The following is an 18331-nucleotide window of genomic DNA, read 5'->3' as shown; positions in this document are numbered from 1 at the left end:
GTACAACACAGAACCAAGACCAAAGATATCGTCTGCTTGAGTCGGTACATACCCGCGATCCCATGTCCGTGATTGGTATCTTGGCCCTGGAGCACCTGTCAAAGCGATGTGTCCTGGAAAGGAGCTCCCGGCAAAGTCACATATTTGAAGGTTCAAGTTCTCATCCAAGAGAAAATTCCGGGGTGTGACGTCCTGGTGGATTATCCCGATACTATGAAGACTTTCTAGCGCCTGATTCCTGTTACTCAAGAGACGGACCGGCTGATGGAGGTGGCGGTCCGGTTTCCCCCAAACCACTCAGCACAAGGTCCATGTCGTCGTTGTCATCGCTGGCCAACCTCAACCTGCGGGCTAGAGCCCACCAATCTTAATACCGATTCTTATTTCTATGATATGCAAACCAGAAACAATGATAGTTAGCATTACCTTCATCCCACTCCAACCCCAGAAGAAGTCGCAGTGACTCTGGCAGCCACATGAACCCCTGAGTGACAACGTAGGTGTGCTGTCGGTCCGTCCAAGGACGTGAAGTGGGCCACGGAAGCGGGGTACCGGAGCCGAACCTGGGTCCATATTCCGCGCCGTGTTGCTCCGTATCGCGGGGATCTTCCACAGCCCCCACGGGGACAAAACAAAACTAGCCGGATGGTTGTTCTCTTCTCTACCCTCTGCGTTATTCCTGTTGGGCCCTGCAGCGCCGCTTTGAAACTTCCGCTTTGCTCTTATTATGCAGTTGATGATAGTGAATCAGTCAAAGGTACTCGGCGAAATTTACTTTTGAATTACAGTCCGCTTAAGCGCTTGCGTCTCAGGGCGTTCCAGTGCCGGCCAATAGCGCATCTGGCGCTCGCCTGTCAATGGCGCGATGCTATTTTGGAAGATAAGACGCGCTTAGAGAGCCGCGCGGCGCTAACCACCAATTGAGCCGCATTCACCAATTCCCGACCTATCTCTAGAGGACCTGCTCGAGAATGTGATGGGCATGATCTACGCCATGCTCACGGGTTGTAGGTACATGGGAAAGCCTGGACGTGACGTGATTGCTGCTGACTGTAAAAGTGGTTTGATAGAGTGGGACCCGAGGCGCGACCCACTCTGAGCAACCTGTGACGGACCCTCCGAAGACGGCGCCGAGCCCATCAGCAGGCAGCTATGACGCGTCAAAGCGGAGATCCTGCCCCAACCTCAGTGGCCCCGCAACGTCGGGGTAGTTATTAGATATGTTTAAACAGCCACCTCTATTTATTCGACCACACGAGACGCCCCTCCAACATAACCTCCACGACACTTAACCTTCACACGTAAGACCCTTTGCCTGCCCATTATGAGATCACCAAAGCAGGTGCTAATCTTAGCAACAGGAGAGATGAAAGAGTTTCCAGACGAGTTTCTTCGGGACTTACCCGCGCTTGTGGCGGCTTCGAGTGATGAGGTACAAGCATTGGCGCTCATCTTGTGCAAACATCTTGGCCGGAGCATTGCTGGACCCAGCATATGCGACGCGCTGGAGAACGGGCAAGGCGATGCGCGCTTAAGCACGATCGAATACTTTCAAGATCCATGTGGTGTCCAGTTCTTAGGACTGGTGGCATATATCACGACGAAACAGACGACGGAACAGACGACGGAAAATGCGGCAGGGCTTTTGTTACGGATTCTGCAAGCACAAGAATGGCACGGTCGAGATGGAAAGCAGATTGACTTGCCAACTCAACCACATCTGAAAGCCCTTCTCGACGTTGTCCTTCCTAAGTTCAATCCCACGGTTAAACCAGGTGAGGGAGAATGGACTGTAACCAGCAAAGTTGAACAGATCAGTCAAGGACAGAGAATCCATTTTAGCCTATTATGGGAGGGGCTGAGTATCACCGGGGACGGGACTGTGGAGGAGTTTACGGTTAAGGAGCACAATAGTCATGAGAAGATTCTTGAATAGACTTGGTCTTGGGCATGTCACCTATCTTTATAGAATCGCCACCCGGCTGGTCGTTCACGTCATCCTCGTCCATACTCTGAGACCCTAGTTCGGGGATGTCTGTGTCCCCAGTCGCCATCAGTACCGCTCCAGTTTCTCTTCCCATCCTCGATCTCTCGCTCTCTCGCTCTCTACCCAGCGTTGGAAGATATAACCAGCAGCTACGCTCGCCAGGTCCACGCGCCTACGTTTCAGCCTCAGGCCAAGTCCTGCGTGGATGCCTGGCTCACCTTTCTGGGTGGGGCGGGTGAGCTCTGCCGGAGCTGGCTCACCCGGCTCCGCTGGATCGCGCGATTGGCTCGGCCAGAGGAGCAAACTACACATTTTCATTCTAATCCCTGGCGTATGTAATTAGCTTCCCAACGGCTTCCTTGGGATCGATTTTCCAAACCTCTGGCAGGGGGGCTGGTTTCGTCAACCACCTAATACTGGGTCAGGTATGAGCCGAAACTAGCCCCCCTGTAGGTACAACAGTAGGAGTGCCCGCGATCCAGAACAATCACCCATTGTCCGGGGATATGCACTTAAGATTGCCGGCTTGCCCTACTCTCTCTACTCTACACAGCAATCATGTTGTTTCTTCTGACCTTTTTCGCCTTTGCCTTCTCCCCCATCATGGGCGCCGAGGTATACGGACGTGAGACCATCAGTTTCACAATCAACGCCGGCACTCTCGTTGGCGCTGGCTTGATTGAGTTCAGTTCGCGCCAAATCGATTATACCACGGGAGATACCGAGGTCACCGTCACAGCAACCCCCGAGCACAGCAGGACTGCATGCAAATCAGCGGCATGTCTGGGAAGGGCCTCTGTAACCAGTTCTGCCGAGAACACACAGTCGACCTCCACATCGCTTTCGACTCCACCTTCTCGGTCTTCCCCTCTCATCCCGACTTTCCATCTTTTGCCAACGAATACATCCCTTGGTGCTACGCCTACTCCATCACCAACTGGCCCTAAAGTTTCCGGGGCTGCAACTTTGCACCGGACGGCTTATACTTGGCTCTTGAGTTTGGTAGCCATGGGGCTATGTTCCTTGGTATTTTAGAGCACAAGCAGGACTTGTCTCTTAGGTAGTCTCTGCCAATAGCTAGCCCTATATATATTTTGTTCTATAAAAATATCCAAGAGCCAACATTTACTGTCATCTTAGTCTTATTCACTGTCACGCAGAATCTCTGCTCTTGCCAAGTAGAACTATACGGTCATCATCTTTGATTGTGAGCCATACTGAGAAGCCTGTTGATAGCTCAAAGACCGTGGGCCTCTCTCTAAGGATGTCTATCTTCTTTTCTCTCGAGGTATTAATGCTATTAAGAATCCATCAAGCTGATAATTTCGGATATATGTCCTGGTTTAGCGTGTTCATTCTGAGGGACCAGCCCTTCTAGCTAGGCTATCTCACACCAGTACTTATTGCCCCCCAGTGAGTCTAAGTCCCAAAGCAGATTCCAGCATTCTGTGATACTGTCGTTGTTCCTCACGCTGTTCCTCTAAAACGTCGACCATGTGCTCGAAGGCGCGGACGAGCCTGTCGTTACTTTCATCAGGCGCCGTTAACCTAGGCTCATCTTGATAGGGCCTAGCCGTGAGCCTTGACCTCTCCCCAGCCTCATCATAGCCAATCAACCTTGTCTCATTATAATGAGGTCTCACTCTCAGTCTTGGTCTGTCCCGAGCTTCAAACGCTCTGCGTCTAGGTTCCGGGTATTTGAGTGCCATATAGCGGACGGCATTGCGAGGATTCGGGAAACGCGTAAAGGCCCACGGTGGCTCGATACCGATGTCCACGTAGAACGAATCTATCAACTTATCAGCATTGGGCACCCATTTGCGCAGCGCTGTCCTGTTAATGATTTTGGCTTTTGAAGGGTCCTCGTCGCCTGCCATCGCAATCTGAATCCATGTCTCGGGTAAACGATCCATCATCTCGAACTCTGACTCTTTGGCACCGACGCCTAGTATTTTCTCGAATGCGACGGGGTCCATTTTCCCATTAGAAACGCCTTCAAGATACTCTTCCACGTCGTTCTTTTCACTCTCTGGTAGACGATCGTATGCCAGCGCTGCCTGGTATCCGATCTCCCTCCCCGAGACAATTTTGAAAATCTTAGATCCCGGAGTCTCGACGAAAAATTTCGCACTATGAGTGACGTGCCGTCCTTCGTAGGGGCTGTATCGTTTTACTAGTCGGTAGCCTAGGATTTTATCTTCTAGGAGGGTGTAGCCGGGACGAAGAGGTCGAAGAGGTCGAATCGGTTGGGCGACAGGTTGAGTAATATCGTCTCCAGCAGTCAAAGACATCGTGGTCAAGCCTGGACTTTTACTGGAATCATGCTCCGAATGGTTGGTTTCAACTCCGTTCATAGGATCTCCCGGCCGGTTGGTGTCGACTTCGTTCATAGGGTCTCCCGGCTGGTTGGGGTCGACTTCGTTCTTCCCAATCTCATCGAGCCTCTCACGAACGGCTCTTTCGATGATATCCACCCATGATTCTGGCCACTGGTGCTCCCTTTGATTGCATGTGTCGAGGCTTTGTTTTCGGAGAACATTGAGTTGTTTTTCTGCCTCCCCCATACCCTGATTCTTTGCAATATCGATCACATATTTTTGTTGCTGTTTCAGGGAGTAGAGCACAGCCAGCGTCACGTGGTACGCTTTCTCCGGCCTTTGCGCCCGCTTGTTCAACCTCGTGATCTTGTTGTTGCCCCTTCTAATCCCATTTTCGATTTCTGTATCCCTTTCTTCGAACTTGGAAAAGCAAGGCTCGATATACTTGATCAGGTGGCGGTGTACATTCTGGATTGCCTCCGGAATCTCCGGAATCTCCGGAATCTTCGGAACTTCTTCCTCGATGCTGCTCTCATCGGTCTCTGACCCATAAGCACCAGGGGCGAACATATCCTTAACATCAGAGGCACTCGCATCATGAGGCTGTCTTGCTGGGGGCTTGTAGGATGTCCTGCCGCCGCTGTCAAGCAATCTCTGTGCTGCGTCAAGGACAACTGCCGGCGTATTTTAGTGCAAGTTATGGTAAGGAGTCATAGGGGCATGCTGCTTACTCTGAGTGCACTCAGTGGCCTGGGAGTCTGGGTTTCTGTCGGGGTGTACCAGGAAAACAAGTTGTCTCCGTCGATCAAACAGTTCAGAACGTGTCATCTCCCTGTCAATCTTCAAGATTTGGTAATCATCGCCGCCATTTCGTTTGAGAGCGAGAATACGCTCTACCTCTTCGCGTTGTCTTCGCTTTATAACTTCTAGCTTGTAGAGTCGCTCATCGAGCGCATACTCTACGAAAAACTCGAGAACCTTTTTGTGCTGACCAAGTTGTTCGGCCAGTGCTGCCGTTGATTTCCGTTTCCCCGCCGTCATCTGTTCGGAGACTGCAGCGCTGATTTTTTTGACCTGCTCTTCCGTGCACAGTTTCTCTCTGCAGGACAGCAGGTCTTTCTGACCGACGTTACTTAACTCATTCTCGAGCCATGATTTGACGATAGTTGGGCGGGCGGCAACAATCGCATCCTGGAGATTTCCATCTTTGATAACCTCCAAGTGGCTGCCGTAAGGCACTGCCTTGAGCTTGGTAGACCGGCCATCATTTTCGAATTCATCCTCCACAGATGGTGGTTGGTGCCTCACAACGGCAGAACTGTCGGACGCCATCGTAGGTAGAGCTAGAGAAGACATAAGTTCTGGGAGGGCAAGGTGTCTGTAACTAGTGCTTTTAAGATGAGAGGTGTACGAAGACCATTATAAACATGACCATGATCGTCGGTTATTCAGGGTACCTACTTTCGGCACCACCTAGCAGGGTATCTGATTTCAGACTCCTGATGCAGCGGCACGTTTTTCGGCACCCCCCTAATTCCTCTGGGCCATACATATTAGAGTGAAATGTTCAAGTATTTCGCCGTTATAGCCATTGAGGTATTCTCTGCCAAGTTCGCGTTACGAGTATTTGTTCCAGAATTATAAGTGCCCTTTCCGTATGACCCCCATTCTCCACCTTGGACATTGACTAACAAGCCCAAAGGGCTCAAAACAACATGCAGTCGGGCCGTGTTCCAACATACGCAAACGAAGCCTATACAGTAGGCGTCACGAATGCCTACAGGTTGCTTAAGGACCGATTTAACCAAATCCTCCGAAACAATGCTTCTCTTGGGAGAAGTCAGAAATCCTTGCGGAAGCGGTGCGACCAAATTTCGCAAGACAACTGTAACATTCGCTGGGAACTGCAGCGCCAACAAGAGGACTACCAGAACCTAACAAGAGACCTTAGCCAGATTGTGACTGAGAAGTCACAGATATATGCTGAACTTGAGGGTGAGAAGTTCAAAAGAGAGCTGGGTGACCTGGTCCTCAATCAATGCCACGATGAGATCAATGAGCACAAGAAAGCACTCGAGAAGGAAAAGTTGCAGAAGGAGTTAAGCGAGCTGCTTCTTGACCAGTACCGAGACGAGGTTGAAGAGCAAAAGAAAGACCTCAGCGAGAAGGAGAAACAAGCCGATGCATATCAACAATGTATCGCAACCGCTCATGGCCAGATCACGGCCCTGAGAGCTCAAGTTTTATATCTGAAACAACGGATGGCCGTCGGCGAAGAGGACATCTGTGCTCTGGCTCGCAAACTGGAGGACAGTAATGGGGAGACAACAAGGCAAAGGGCTATTATTGCCAAGCTAGAGAAGGAGCGAGGCGAGGCGATGGATGGATGTCGTTATTACCATACACAGATTTCAAAGCTTAAGGCAACATACGATGAGCTAGAAGCTCGTGTGAATGCCTTGAGTGTTGAGAGCTCGGTCGGCGCAAGTAAAAGAAAGCATAGACGCCGTGAAAAGCAGAGGAATCGACATCGTATCTAACTAGTAGATACAGTTATGTAGTTATTCTATGTGGGGAAATAACACTATCTTCCAGAATAATGTTCCACTGGGAGTATGCGTTTGGCTTGGCAAAGCTTTAGTAAAGCTGATGCAGACTCATGGGGACGAAATTGCCTGAAGCGGTGGCATGGGTGACTGCCTGCCTCCGTCAGGATGGGGGTGCCGAAAGGAGGCCCCCTGATGATGTTTACCAGCACCCCTGTGTTTGAGAGGTGCCGAAAGCGGCCCCTGGGATATCCGGACATACTCTACTCCGCGCATGCGCGAGAAAAAGCCAAAATTTGAGGATGACAACCGCATGAAAGTATCTAGGTTTGCATACCTCTTCAAGCCCAGAACTCTCTGGCTTCCGCTTGTCTCAAACCCCCCAAACCAAAATGAAGCACTCAAAACTACCAAGCCCCGGGATGGCAAGGGCCAATCAGCGGAGAGATAGTTCGCTCAACCCACAGGCTCGCATCGCCGACTTTTGGTCCAAAGCACACACTACGACTCCAGGGAAAATCACCTCAATTTTCCCAGTAAGCCTCTATCATGGGCTTCTAGTTGACGAAACCTGTCACCTCAAGCCCTTCGATACTGCCCCAAGCTACGAAAGAGCCGCTCAACAATGCCGCGCTCAAATCCACGCGATAGTAGAACAGTGTGAGCATGCCAACTCCAAGTTCAGCGACCCTGACTTCGACATTGAGGCCGATTTTCATTCAGGCATCAACAGCTGCCTGTTCGGCCTCGTGGAAAGTTGTGAACATAATGGCAGTAGTCGGGGCTTTAAAAAATCGGCTTTTGCAGGGTACACCCCAACGCTGGTCTCACGCAATCTCGCCAGGGCCACTGGCGATGACATATCCCTTCCAGGGTCAGTCCATCGCATCTCTTGGATTTTTGACAATCCACGCTTCACTGTTAATGGATTTTCCGGTTCAGATATCCAACAGGGGGCGAATGGCGATTGCTGGTGGCTGGCGGCACTTGGGGCCATCGCTCACCGGAATGATCTTATGGAGAAGATATGTGTAGCACGAGATGAGGAGGTTGGTGTGTACGGTTTTGTTTTCTGTAAAGATGGAGAATGGATCTCAACCGTGGTCGATGATAACCTGTATCTTGCTGAGCAGGATTTTGATGCAGGCATGTACGACGCTACGGGAGAGAAGGCCCAACTTCACAGAAGGCAGAAGCAGAATGGATCAAAGGCTCTCTTCTTTGCTAAATGCAGAGATCCAAACGAGACGTGGCTTCCATTATTAGAGAAAGCGGTAGGAGGATCGAGCGTCTTTTTTCATTTAAGCTGAGCTAATTCCTGGGCTAGTTTGCCAAAGTTCATGGTGACTACCAAGCCTTAGATGGAGGATGGGCTAGTCTGGCAATGGAAGACCTCACTGGCGGTATCACGACCATTATCGCAAGTAGCAGTATTCTCCACAAGGAACGCCTTTGGCGTGAGCTCCTCTCCTCTGGTACTCAGTCCGGAGAGTTTGTTTTTGGCTTGTCCAGTGGTGCTGGCGAGGAACACAATAATGGCCTTATATTGAGTCATGCCTACTCCATTCTAGAGGCCGTTGAGATGAAGGACGAGCACGACGGCGTGACTCATTTGATAAAAATTAGGTTCGTTCTCTCCGACCCTATGTTCGAGAGCTTGTCCGCTTACCAGTTTCCTACCCGAACTTGGCCTGGTTGACGTTCATATAGGAACCCTTGGGGCCAAAGATCTGGGGATGGCCTTGGAGAATGGCATGGCCCTTGGGCAGATGGTTCCAAAGAGTGGAATCCTTACACAATGAAGCAGCTTCGCCATGAGTTTGGTGACAATGGAACCTTCTGGATGATGTACGATGATATACTGGAAAACTTCGAGTATATCTATCGGACTCGTCTCTTCAACAGCCGGTGGAATATGGTTCAGAAATGGATGAGCGTCCAAGTGCCATGGCTACCCGGTTTCCTTAAGAAAAGATTCATTATCGAGATCAAGGAGAAAAGTACGGTGGTGGTTACTTTGTCGCAGGTATGGTTTCTTCCCTCTGCAAGTTAGAGTAATGGCCTAACACCTCACAGCTGGACGATCGGTATTTTCACGGCCTTCAAGGGCAATATGACTTTACTCTCCACTTCCTATTAAGAGCAGTTACCTCCCAGAAAAAGCTTTGCCAAGTTTCTCCAACCAACCATGGCGACAGACGATCAGTCAGTTGCGAAATGGTGCTTGAGCCGGGGATTTATGAAGCCATTCCAAAGATTCTTGCCGAGGCGAGTGAACTTCCTTGCGTGGAGGAGATGATCAAGTTGGCCGAAGGCAAGAACCCTCAAAAGTTGCGCCAAATAGGTTTGAGACATGACCTTAGCCATGCTAAGGAGGGGATTATAAGCGAAGATAACCCCCCTGAGAAGCACGGGAACGAAAGAGCGAGGGATTCAAAGAAAAGACGGGAGCAGCAAGAAATACAAGAAAGCGAAGTGATAAAGCAGGTAAGCTAGACTTCTTATATGAAAAAAGGCATTGCTAAAGAGGAATTAGGCAGGCAATAGCAGTTCAAGCCGCCATATACGAGTAGAACGCGTAGCTGATGGCTTTGAGCGTGACATAGTCGGCGGATCGGAAACAAACGGCGGTAAGATCGCAAGCGAAGATTCCAGTCTTGACTCTCTTCGCCGAAAGTGTCTGAGCCATCGTTGGAATCCGACTTGCGTCGTTAGTTTACGTGTTTATTCTCTTCACAGGAGCGCAGAGATTGGTATTACAGAGAGCGAGGCTGATACGAAGGTTGAGAGGTGACCTCACTTGCCATATGCCTATGACAACTTCACTGCCCCAATTTATACCGTAACAGCTTAATCTCTATTCTTTGCGTGATAAATAGCTATTTCTGCCTTTGTTCTGTCGCTTGGTCTAGGTTCATGCTCATGTACCGGAAACAAATACCCCAGGATCCAAGCTCAGTAAACAGATATTGTATCGACTCAATATCTGGCCTGTTATTGGCCCCTAGTGGCTGTCTTTCTATCCACCCTGGCCTGCCTCACATATCTGCAGCCAGCCAATGAACCGAAATTGACGTTTTGGGTCCCGTGGTTTCTACTGGATCTGCTCAGTCGATACAATGCCAAGTGTTGCTGGGGTTCGGTTTCGGCGTCCCTGGCGCCCCGTCGCCAGGCGTTCAGGTTTAGCACCCCCCTGATATCGGACATGGCTTTATCTACGGACACTTCCGCGCGCTTAGACCCAAATCAAACCACCTCTCACTCTGTCACTGGGACCGCCACTGCCACCATGAAGCTTATCACGTTTGGTCTTGCTGCGCTCCTCATAGCAGTGACCTCAGCTACAATCCAGCCCAGTCGTCGCGCCTCGAACCCGCCTGCTGCCCGCGTTCTCCTCGGCAGTGTAGAGCATATCTATGTCGCCGATTTCTTCCCAAACATCAACATGTGGTTTATAACCTTAATGAAGAAGGTTCCCGGCACCCCCTCATGGATGACTTTCATGCCACCAAACAGACTCTATGCTGCTGACGCGTCCTCGACTACCCTCCGCGTTTTCGAACTGGACCTCCAAAACAATACGCTTGAGCTAAGGAGAGAGAGTCAAGCTAGTTCCGGCGTTGTGCACCTCCAGTTTAACGCCGACAAGACCCGTCTTATTGGCTCTGCATATGGCGCCGGGACGATCGACGTCTGGGATATTGAGGGCGGCAACCTGGATCTATTAAAGACTATAAGATCTCCGGGCAAGTTAGGCCTGAATGCGGAACGTCAAAGCGCTCCTCATCCCCACCAGACAGCCTTTGATCCAACAGGCAGTTTTTTAGTTGTCAATGACCTTGGAACTGATTCGATTATTATTATTGACGGACGGGATGACAGGTATGAGATTCTCGATAATATATATGCTAAACCCAGCGGCTGTGGCCCTCGCCATGGTGTATTTTATCCTCAGGGCGCAGCCAAAGCTACTCACTATATTATTATCTGCGAACTTAGTAACCAAGTCCTTGTCTACTCGGTGACTTACCACACCGACCGTCTTTCTCTTCAACAAGTCCAGGACCTCCCAGCGTTCGGTCCAAAATTCCCTCCGAAAGATGATCTTACTACAACTTCAAGCGCTATTATCCTTTCCCCTGACAACAAGGACCTTTATATCTCAAATCGATTGACGGGAATGCGGATTGACACCGTGACACAGTTCAGACTATGTCAGTCGAACTGTAGCTTCCCTCAGTTAACCTACGCCCGTACAACTTCCACTGGCGGTATTGTCCCCCGAATGATAAGCTTCAGTCAGGATGGGGAATATATCTTTGCTGGAAATCAGAATGAGGGCTTTGGCCTGGTTGCCCTGAGACGGGATAAAGATGGCACCCTTCAGAACAGGAGGGTTGCTCAAATTCGTGGCTCTATTTTTGGCGAGAAAGGTTCAGGACCCCAGTTTGTTAAACAAATTGCCTGATATTATACGTATCGATGGAAGAGGCGGCAAGTTTTTAGGAGGAAAGGCAGCAATACATTAGACTATATAGTTTATCTCTAAGCCATAAAGCATTTATCACCACCTTATCTCTAAGTTTTCGCGCCTGTTATGCCAACCTTGGCACTGTGTATTGCAATATCGACGGTCGATCTCATCGATACTAGAGTAACTGGCATGGAGACAAAGAGCCAATCAAGACACCCAAAAGTCCCCTACACTCTTACTTATTCCGCTCGCCTTAGATATCACTCAAAAGCCTTACAATCTTGTTTCTTGTCGTAATTTCAAGGCAAGGAGTAGAGTTTTGCTTGGCAGGAGGATGATGCTATCTGATGGAGTGCTAATTGTGTCGGGAGCAGGCTTGGTTTGAGGCGGTCGTGATCTGCGTCGATTGCATCTTCATTCACCCACTGGGCTTATCTCCATATACCGGAAACAACCCGCCCCCAGGGCTTCAAGCTCATTAAAAAGCCCTTTAAGTGTTTCGGGTGTCACTAGGGTTCAGTTTCGGCGCCTGGTCGCCCCATCGCCCCGCACGACAGGCGTTCAGGTTTGGCACCCCCCCCTGACACCAGCCATGGATTTATCTATTGACGCTTCCAATGCGCACTTACAACCAAGATCTATGTACACTCAAGACCACAGACATCTTCCTCCTTCACAATGGCCTGGGACTGGAAAATTAATGACCCATACAGTGTCAAAATGGATAAAGCGCACCATCAACCTCGCTATATCTCAGTGAAAGTCACTGATATTCGCATCACTAGACGCGGAGTGAAGGCCATTCACATTGACGGTGAACCTCTTAGCCGTCCAGTAAGCAGCTTATTCGATATTCGCCGCGTGCACCAGAAAGCTTTGGAAACCGCTGAATCAAAGCCTCTGCTGAGCCAAGCCGAAAAGCCTTCTCGAAAGATTGGTACGGATCGGGTAGCCAAATTTCCTCCCGGCATGGGTTTCTGCGTGCAAACACAGAAAGCATTATACATCTGGTTGATTCGAATCTAGAAATGCATCCTGCTCGGGGTTCCCATAACTAGGTATGACGAAAGAATAACCTGCTCAGCATGATAACTACTATTCTAACGCCGCTTGCCGTGGAGCATACCTAGCGCCAGATGTTCTAAATACAACATACCTTTGAGAATGTCCTGGGTGACTTTCGAAGTAACGCTTTATCGTCAATGGGAATCCGTGGCTTGGTTGAACGATGAGGTACTGGAGCGACATATGCGATGACAAGGCCTGTGGGACACTTCATCATGTGTCAAGGAGAGACGGATCAGGACTGCGTCACCCTTTCCCCCAACTAGCAAATGACCCTTTCCCCAATCGTCATCCTATCATCACGACTCGCAACACGATCTTCAGGTTTTCACCCCAAGTATGTAGTACACACTCATTGCACTTTGTTGTGTAGTAGCTGCCTCACCTATCCATAAAACTTGTTTACACTCAATATCAAATCATTCGAGAAAATGCGCCTAATACTCTACCCACATAAACCCAGTACGACCGCTTTATCCTTGGGAACACCTAACTCGCCACAAGCGAGGTATTGAAGTCAACGACTCACTGTCTATGTGGAACACTTGGCTTGCCCGGACCAGAGAGTACGGTCCGTAGTGGACTAGTTCTCCTCGGCAGTATAGGGCATATATATGTCGCTGATTTCTTCCTACCCACTAGGCAACACTCATTTGATCCAGTCGGCTGTTTTTTTTTTAGTTATCAGTGACCTTGGAACTGATTTAATTATTATTAATAACGGGCAGGATGATACGTATAAGATTCTCGATAATATATATGCTATATCACTTAAAAGCCTTATGATCCTTTTTCTTGTCGTAATTCTAAGATAGGGAGTATAGTTTTGCTTGGCATTATGGGGGATGCTATCTATGGATTGCTTATTGTGTTAGGAGTAGACTTGGTTTGAGGCGGTTATGATCTGCGTTGATTGTATCTTAATTCACCTACGCTTTCAGTCATAACCAAGCTACCTAGGCTAGCTCACGTGTAAAGCTGACCGAACCAGAACACAGATAGGCAACGTAAAGCCAGCTTTCGTTTCTCCATGTCACTTGGTCGCGAGCTCAGACCTCCCATATTCATACTTGGGCATTGTAGAGTAGAGTGGAGCCCGGGTAGAGTGGGTAGAGTGGTGGGTAGAGTGGGTAGAGTGGTGGATAGAGTAGTGGGTAGAGTAGTGGGTAGAGACCCACTCTACTCTACAATGCCCAAGTATGCCCATATTCATAGTCCACGCAATTTTCAAGACGCATACCACCTTGACCATCGCCTATCCACCTTTATTAGCTCAATATCTCCTCAGATAGGATGTTGCCTACATTTAAACCAGATGTCACCAAGTTCCTTGTGACATGTTCTTTTCGGGATGGTGAGTTTTTTAGCCCCCCCTGCGCAGCGGTCCTTCGCAAAGATTGAAAATGTGTGTGACTTCCCACTCATATTGTAAATCTTCTGGAATGGCATTTCCGGTGCCAAACCTCTCTGCTCAACTTCGAGGCAAAAGACCCTTGAAAGATGGTCAAATAGGGAAGCAGTGCTGTATGGTTCAGGAGAGCGGCATATGATCGTGGTGTTTATTAGGTCACGCACATGCTGTATATGCTCCCTTTTTTCATGCGCGCTGGTGATCAGTGCGCGATGGTTATCGTCGGCAAGAATGGCGACAACGAAAGAAAGAGAGAGGATCAAGCGAAACATGTGCATTTTGTTGAACTTGACGTGCAGACTCTCCTTGGCGGTAGTTCGATGAGGTGATGGACTAATATAGTGGAAACCTGGGCTTGAAGCTGGTTGTTTCACTTCATGAGTGGGCCGTAACCAAACCCTTGCTGGTATGTTCTAAAACGGCACCCTTGAAAACAAGGATTCACTTTATGGCCCTGGGCAGATACAAAAACGTCTACCCTGGTCCGCCGCGACGTAAGCTGAGGTAGGGTGGAAGGTTAGTGGCGACCAAAAAGCGACCCCCGGTCTGTGCGGAGCCAAAATATCCACCGCCCCGTTCCTCATGGCTGATTTTACTCTTCATGCCCACGTTTATCAGCGGTGCTTCAAGGAGGCGAAGACTCCAGGAACCCAGCATACGCGACCACGGCCTAGTTTATATCTAAATTTTCAGCACGCCTCGTTCTACCAACATGGATCGCCCAGCCAGCCCACGCCCTATCGACAGAGAGATAGCCAAGGCCCAGGGTGAATCTGTCTCGCTGGATGCAACTCGCGACAAGCTTGAAGCCAGCAAAGTGGCAACGAATCAATCTCCCCAAGAAGTGATCGTGGAAAGAACACGGGAAGTCGGGCGTCTTCGTGCGGAAGTCGCTTATCTCCAAGAGGTTCGAAGACTTGGTGAATATCTATGTGAGGAGGTTGAATATGTCATCGATCGAATGCAGCTGGCTGTCATTGCATTTCACAAAGGCCTACAGCAAATAGAGGGGGGTGAGGTGGATTTATCAGAGTGATATGCGCGAGTATGATGAGATTGGGAACATATAATAGAACATTTTCCTACAAGAGATATTCGTGCAAATCAAATAGGAGCATAACATAATTCTTAAATATCAGTGTGACAGTCTACTATTACAGTGGGGTGCGGGTTCAGCGTCAGTCATCTATCATTGTAATTTTGCTGAGAACAGCCAAAGTGGATCAACTGTGGCGAGTGCACAGTATACCACTAGCCCCAACATGACCCCTGTCCTCTTCCGACGATAACAGCATGTGAGTGCCTAAAAATTCAGGCATCAACAACCCGTATTACGACCAACTTCTGGCCCCTCGGAAGGCCCACCTTAATTATCCTTATCCCAGCGTCCGATTCTGACCAAAGTCTGCATTCACCCAACGATTACGCATACACATCCTATTAACGAGCACGCGAAAATGCTGATTAGTTACTGTAGCGGCTCACGCGGCGTTTACTACGGGAAATACTGTATAGACCCTTGGGTAGAAATAGACATCATTCAGGGCCCCTACTCCTGTGGGATCTCCACTTGCGAAAGCGCCCGACCTTCCCATTCACCTTCCCATTCATAACCTCCCATACCGATCTATGCCGCGGTTCCCCTTCTTCCTCCCATTCGCCGACTTGCGCGACCGCCAAAGACTAGACTGACTCCACAAGAGACGGTAGTTGTTGTAACGCCTCCTGCGTTGAGGCGACGTATGCCATGCTCTGCATCGTATCCGGATGGCTTTCTCCAAGAACATGCCGGCGAAGCTCAAAGGCGGCTTGATGAAGCACTTCAGCCTCGTCATATCGGCCCTGCGCATGGTACGTCGCCGCGAGTGACGCCATGCTCCTGATCGTATCTGGATGCTTCTCCCCAAGCATCTCTCGTCGGAGATCCAGTACTTTGACCGAGATCTCTTCGTCCTCGTCATATCGGCCCTGCTCATAGTATGTCGACGCGAGGTCCGCCATGCTCCAGATCGTATCCGGATGCTTCTCCCCAAGCATCTCTCGTCGGAGATCCAGTACTTCAACCTTCAACCCCTCGGCCTCGTCATATCGGCCCTGCGCATGGTATCTCACCGCGAGTGACGCCATGCTCCAGATCGTATCGGGGTGCTTCTCTCCAAGCACCTCTCGTCGGAGATCCAGTGCTTTATCCATTAACCTCTCGGCCTCGTCATATCGACCCTGCGCATTGTATGTCACCGCGAGAGATGCCATGCTCCTGATCGTATCAGGATGCTTCTCCCCAACCACCTCTCGTTGGAGACCCAATGCTTCATCCATCAGTCTCTCAGCCTCGTCGTATCGGCCCTGCACATGGTACGTCGCCGCAAGTGACGCCATGCTCCTAATCGTATCTAGATGCTTCTCCCCAACCACCTCTCGTTGGAGACCCAATGCTTCATCCATCAGTCTCTCAGCCTCGTCATACCGACCCTGCTGATGATACGTCGCCGCAAGTGACGCCATGCTCCTAATCGTATCTGGATGCTTCTCCCCAACCACCTCTCGTCGGAGATCCAGTGTCTCATCCTTCAGTCTCTCAGCCTCGTCATATCGACCCTGCTCATGGTACGTCATCGCAAGGTCCGCCATGCTCCTGATCGTATCAGGATGCTTCTCCCCAAGCACTTCTCGTTGGAGATCCAGTGTCTCATCCTTCAGTCTCTCAGCCTCGTCATATCGACCCTGGTCATGGTACGTCGCCGCGAGTGACGCCATGCTCCAGATCGTATCTGGATGCTTCTCCCCAAGTACCTCTCGCCGGAGTTTTAGTGCCCGACTATCTACCGGCTCCTTCTCCCTCCATCGCCCTCGTTCATAGAGAAAGCTCGATACTCTCTCGAGTAAAGCCGACGTCTCGATCTCGGTCCCGCTCACCTCCGCCCACTCCCCTACTCGTATGGCATGCGTCACATACTGCTCGCATCGCCCCCACGAAGTCGGCTCTGATATCGGGAAAAGGCCATCTACTACCTGCAGAGCCATGCCAGAATAGTATGCTTCACCCTTCTCTGGTTCGCTCGGCCCGCTCTCTACCCATGGTGCCTTGCCCATAGTCGTCTCCATCGGGCCTCTTACCCCGAGCCCATATCGTACAGCTTCTTGCACAAGCTTATGCATCTCATAGCTCCGCTCGCCATCCTCCATTTGCCGCAGGCTAAGAAAAGAAAACTCTTTTAGTCGTGTGACCGCCTCTAGAACCTCAAGCTCCGTAGCCTGTCTAGTTGATATCTCGCCGTCAATGTCGTACCGACTAGCGGCTGCCGCCATCAGTTCTTGCGGTATGTCTTGGCTATCCACATACGCAATCACGTGCAGCATCTGATATGACATCTCGCTCTCCGCTCGGATCCGCTCCGTCGAGATCCTCCACGTCTCAAGCACACTATTCGATACCTCAGGCCGTCGATGTCGGTCGGCATCGCTCACCTTCAGCACTTCCCACCGAGTCTGGCCTTGCCTTAGGAGAGCCAGGTATTGCTCGGCTGTCATCGACATGCGCCGCATGTATGCCCCAGCTTGCGCGATCGCCAGCGGCAGGCATTGTAGCTCTTCTAGAAGAGCATCCACTTCTGCCTCCCCCGATGCCTCCTCTGCAGTCGGCGGCTCGTCTCTGACCCTTGCTAGGAGCGTCGTCGCCTCGTCTATCGCCATAGATCGCACCTCAATACCGCAACGCGGTCCGACAAGCGTACCGGTGATGTGCGCGTCTCGACTCGTCCATAGGACCATCCCTTGCGACGTGCAAGGGATGTATTTCCATAGGCTCTGGTTCTCCTTCGTCCCGTCTCCTTTTGCTTGTTGGCCGACTCCAAATAACCTCAGATCATCAGCGTTGTCGACGATCATCACCCATTTCGACCGTCCTTCGATCCCGCTGCGCACTGCATCGAGCAGATCCGACCCCTCAAGCCGCTCGTCGACTCCGAGCTTTTTCCCGATCGTCTTATAATCGGCCAAAAAAGTCGCTTCGTTGTCTGCATGCACCCAGAAGACGCAGTATTCCTCGTCGGCGTCGCATCGTCGATACGCATAGTCTAGTGCAATCTGTGTCTTACTTGGTTCGTTCGTCTGTCAGTACTTTCGCGACACCGCGCGCCGTTCCGGAAGTGGAGACCTACCCCGACCCCCCTAGGCCCCAGAGCGCGGCGCCACGAGATCCTGATGTTGGCGGCAAAAGCTTGTCTAGTCTATCAATGAGATCTCGTCGATGGACCAGATCCTCGTTGCGGGGATATGGGATGACGCGGATGACTTCGGCGCGGGCCGGTGGGTGGGGCAACCCGTAGTAGATATCTCGAAAGTTTCCCTGGTTGATGAAGTTGTGGTCACGGAACTGGTTGTGCCTGACGTCGCGCTGTTGATGCGCCGAATGCGCCGACATCCTGATTTCGGCTCAATTAAGATCAATTAAAGGAATCTTTTCAGGACGGGTCTAACCTTGGTTGCAGATCCAGAAAGCTGAAAGACCAACGCTTCTCACTTCAGCCC

General features: G+C 50.5%; 3 protein-coding genes across 3 annotated transcripts; 2 read left to right on the top strand and 1 right to left on the bottom strand.

The window, feature by feature from the left end:
- Positions 1–7243: 7243 nt before the first annotated feature.
- NCS54_01214000 (Calpain catalytic domain-containing protein) lies at positions 7244–9347 on the top strand (the record flags this gene model as incomplete). Its single annotated transcript, XM_053157386.1, has 4 exons — positions 7244–8125; positions 8179–8477; positions 8562–8877; positions 8928–9347. 4 exons carry the CDS (start codon positions 7244–7246, stop codon positions 9345–9347), a joined length of 1917 nt encoding a protein of 638 aa, XP_053013361.1.
- A 793-nt stretch (positions 9348–10140) lies between these two features.
- NCS54_01213900 (Hypothetical protein) lies at positions 10141–11319 on the top strand (the record flags this gene model as incomplete). The annotated part of the gene is made up of 1 exon (XM_053157385.1): positions 10141–11319. The coding sequence occupies one exon, from the start codon at positions 10141–10143 to the stop codon at positions 11317–11319; it is 1179 nt and encodes a 392-aa protein (XP_053013360.1).
- A 4165-nt stretch (positions 11320–15484) lies between these two features.
- NCS54_01213800 (NB-ARC domain-containing protein) lies at positions 15485–18224 on the bottom strand (the record flags this gene model as incomplete). The annotated part of the gene is made up of 2 exons (XM_053157384.1): positions 15485–17897; positions 17962–18224. The coding sequence occupies 2 exons, from the start codon at positions 18222–18224 to the stop codon at positions 15485–15487; spliced, it is 2676 nt and encodes an 891-aa protein (XP_053013359.1).
- Between the last annotated feature and the right edge of the window lie 107 nt (positions 18225–18331).

This window comes from Fusarium falciforme, chromosome 10 (genome assembly GCF_026873545.1).
Source record: "Fusarium falciforme chromosome 10, complete sequence".
NCBI lineage: Eukaryota > Fungi > Ascomycota > Sordariomycetes > Hypocreales > Nectriaceae > Fusarium > Fusarium falciforme.
Note: the sequence above shows the minus strand (reverse complement) of the source record. Positions and strands in the feature narration are given on the sequence as shown.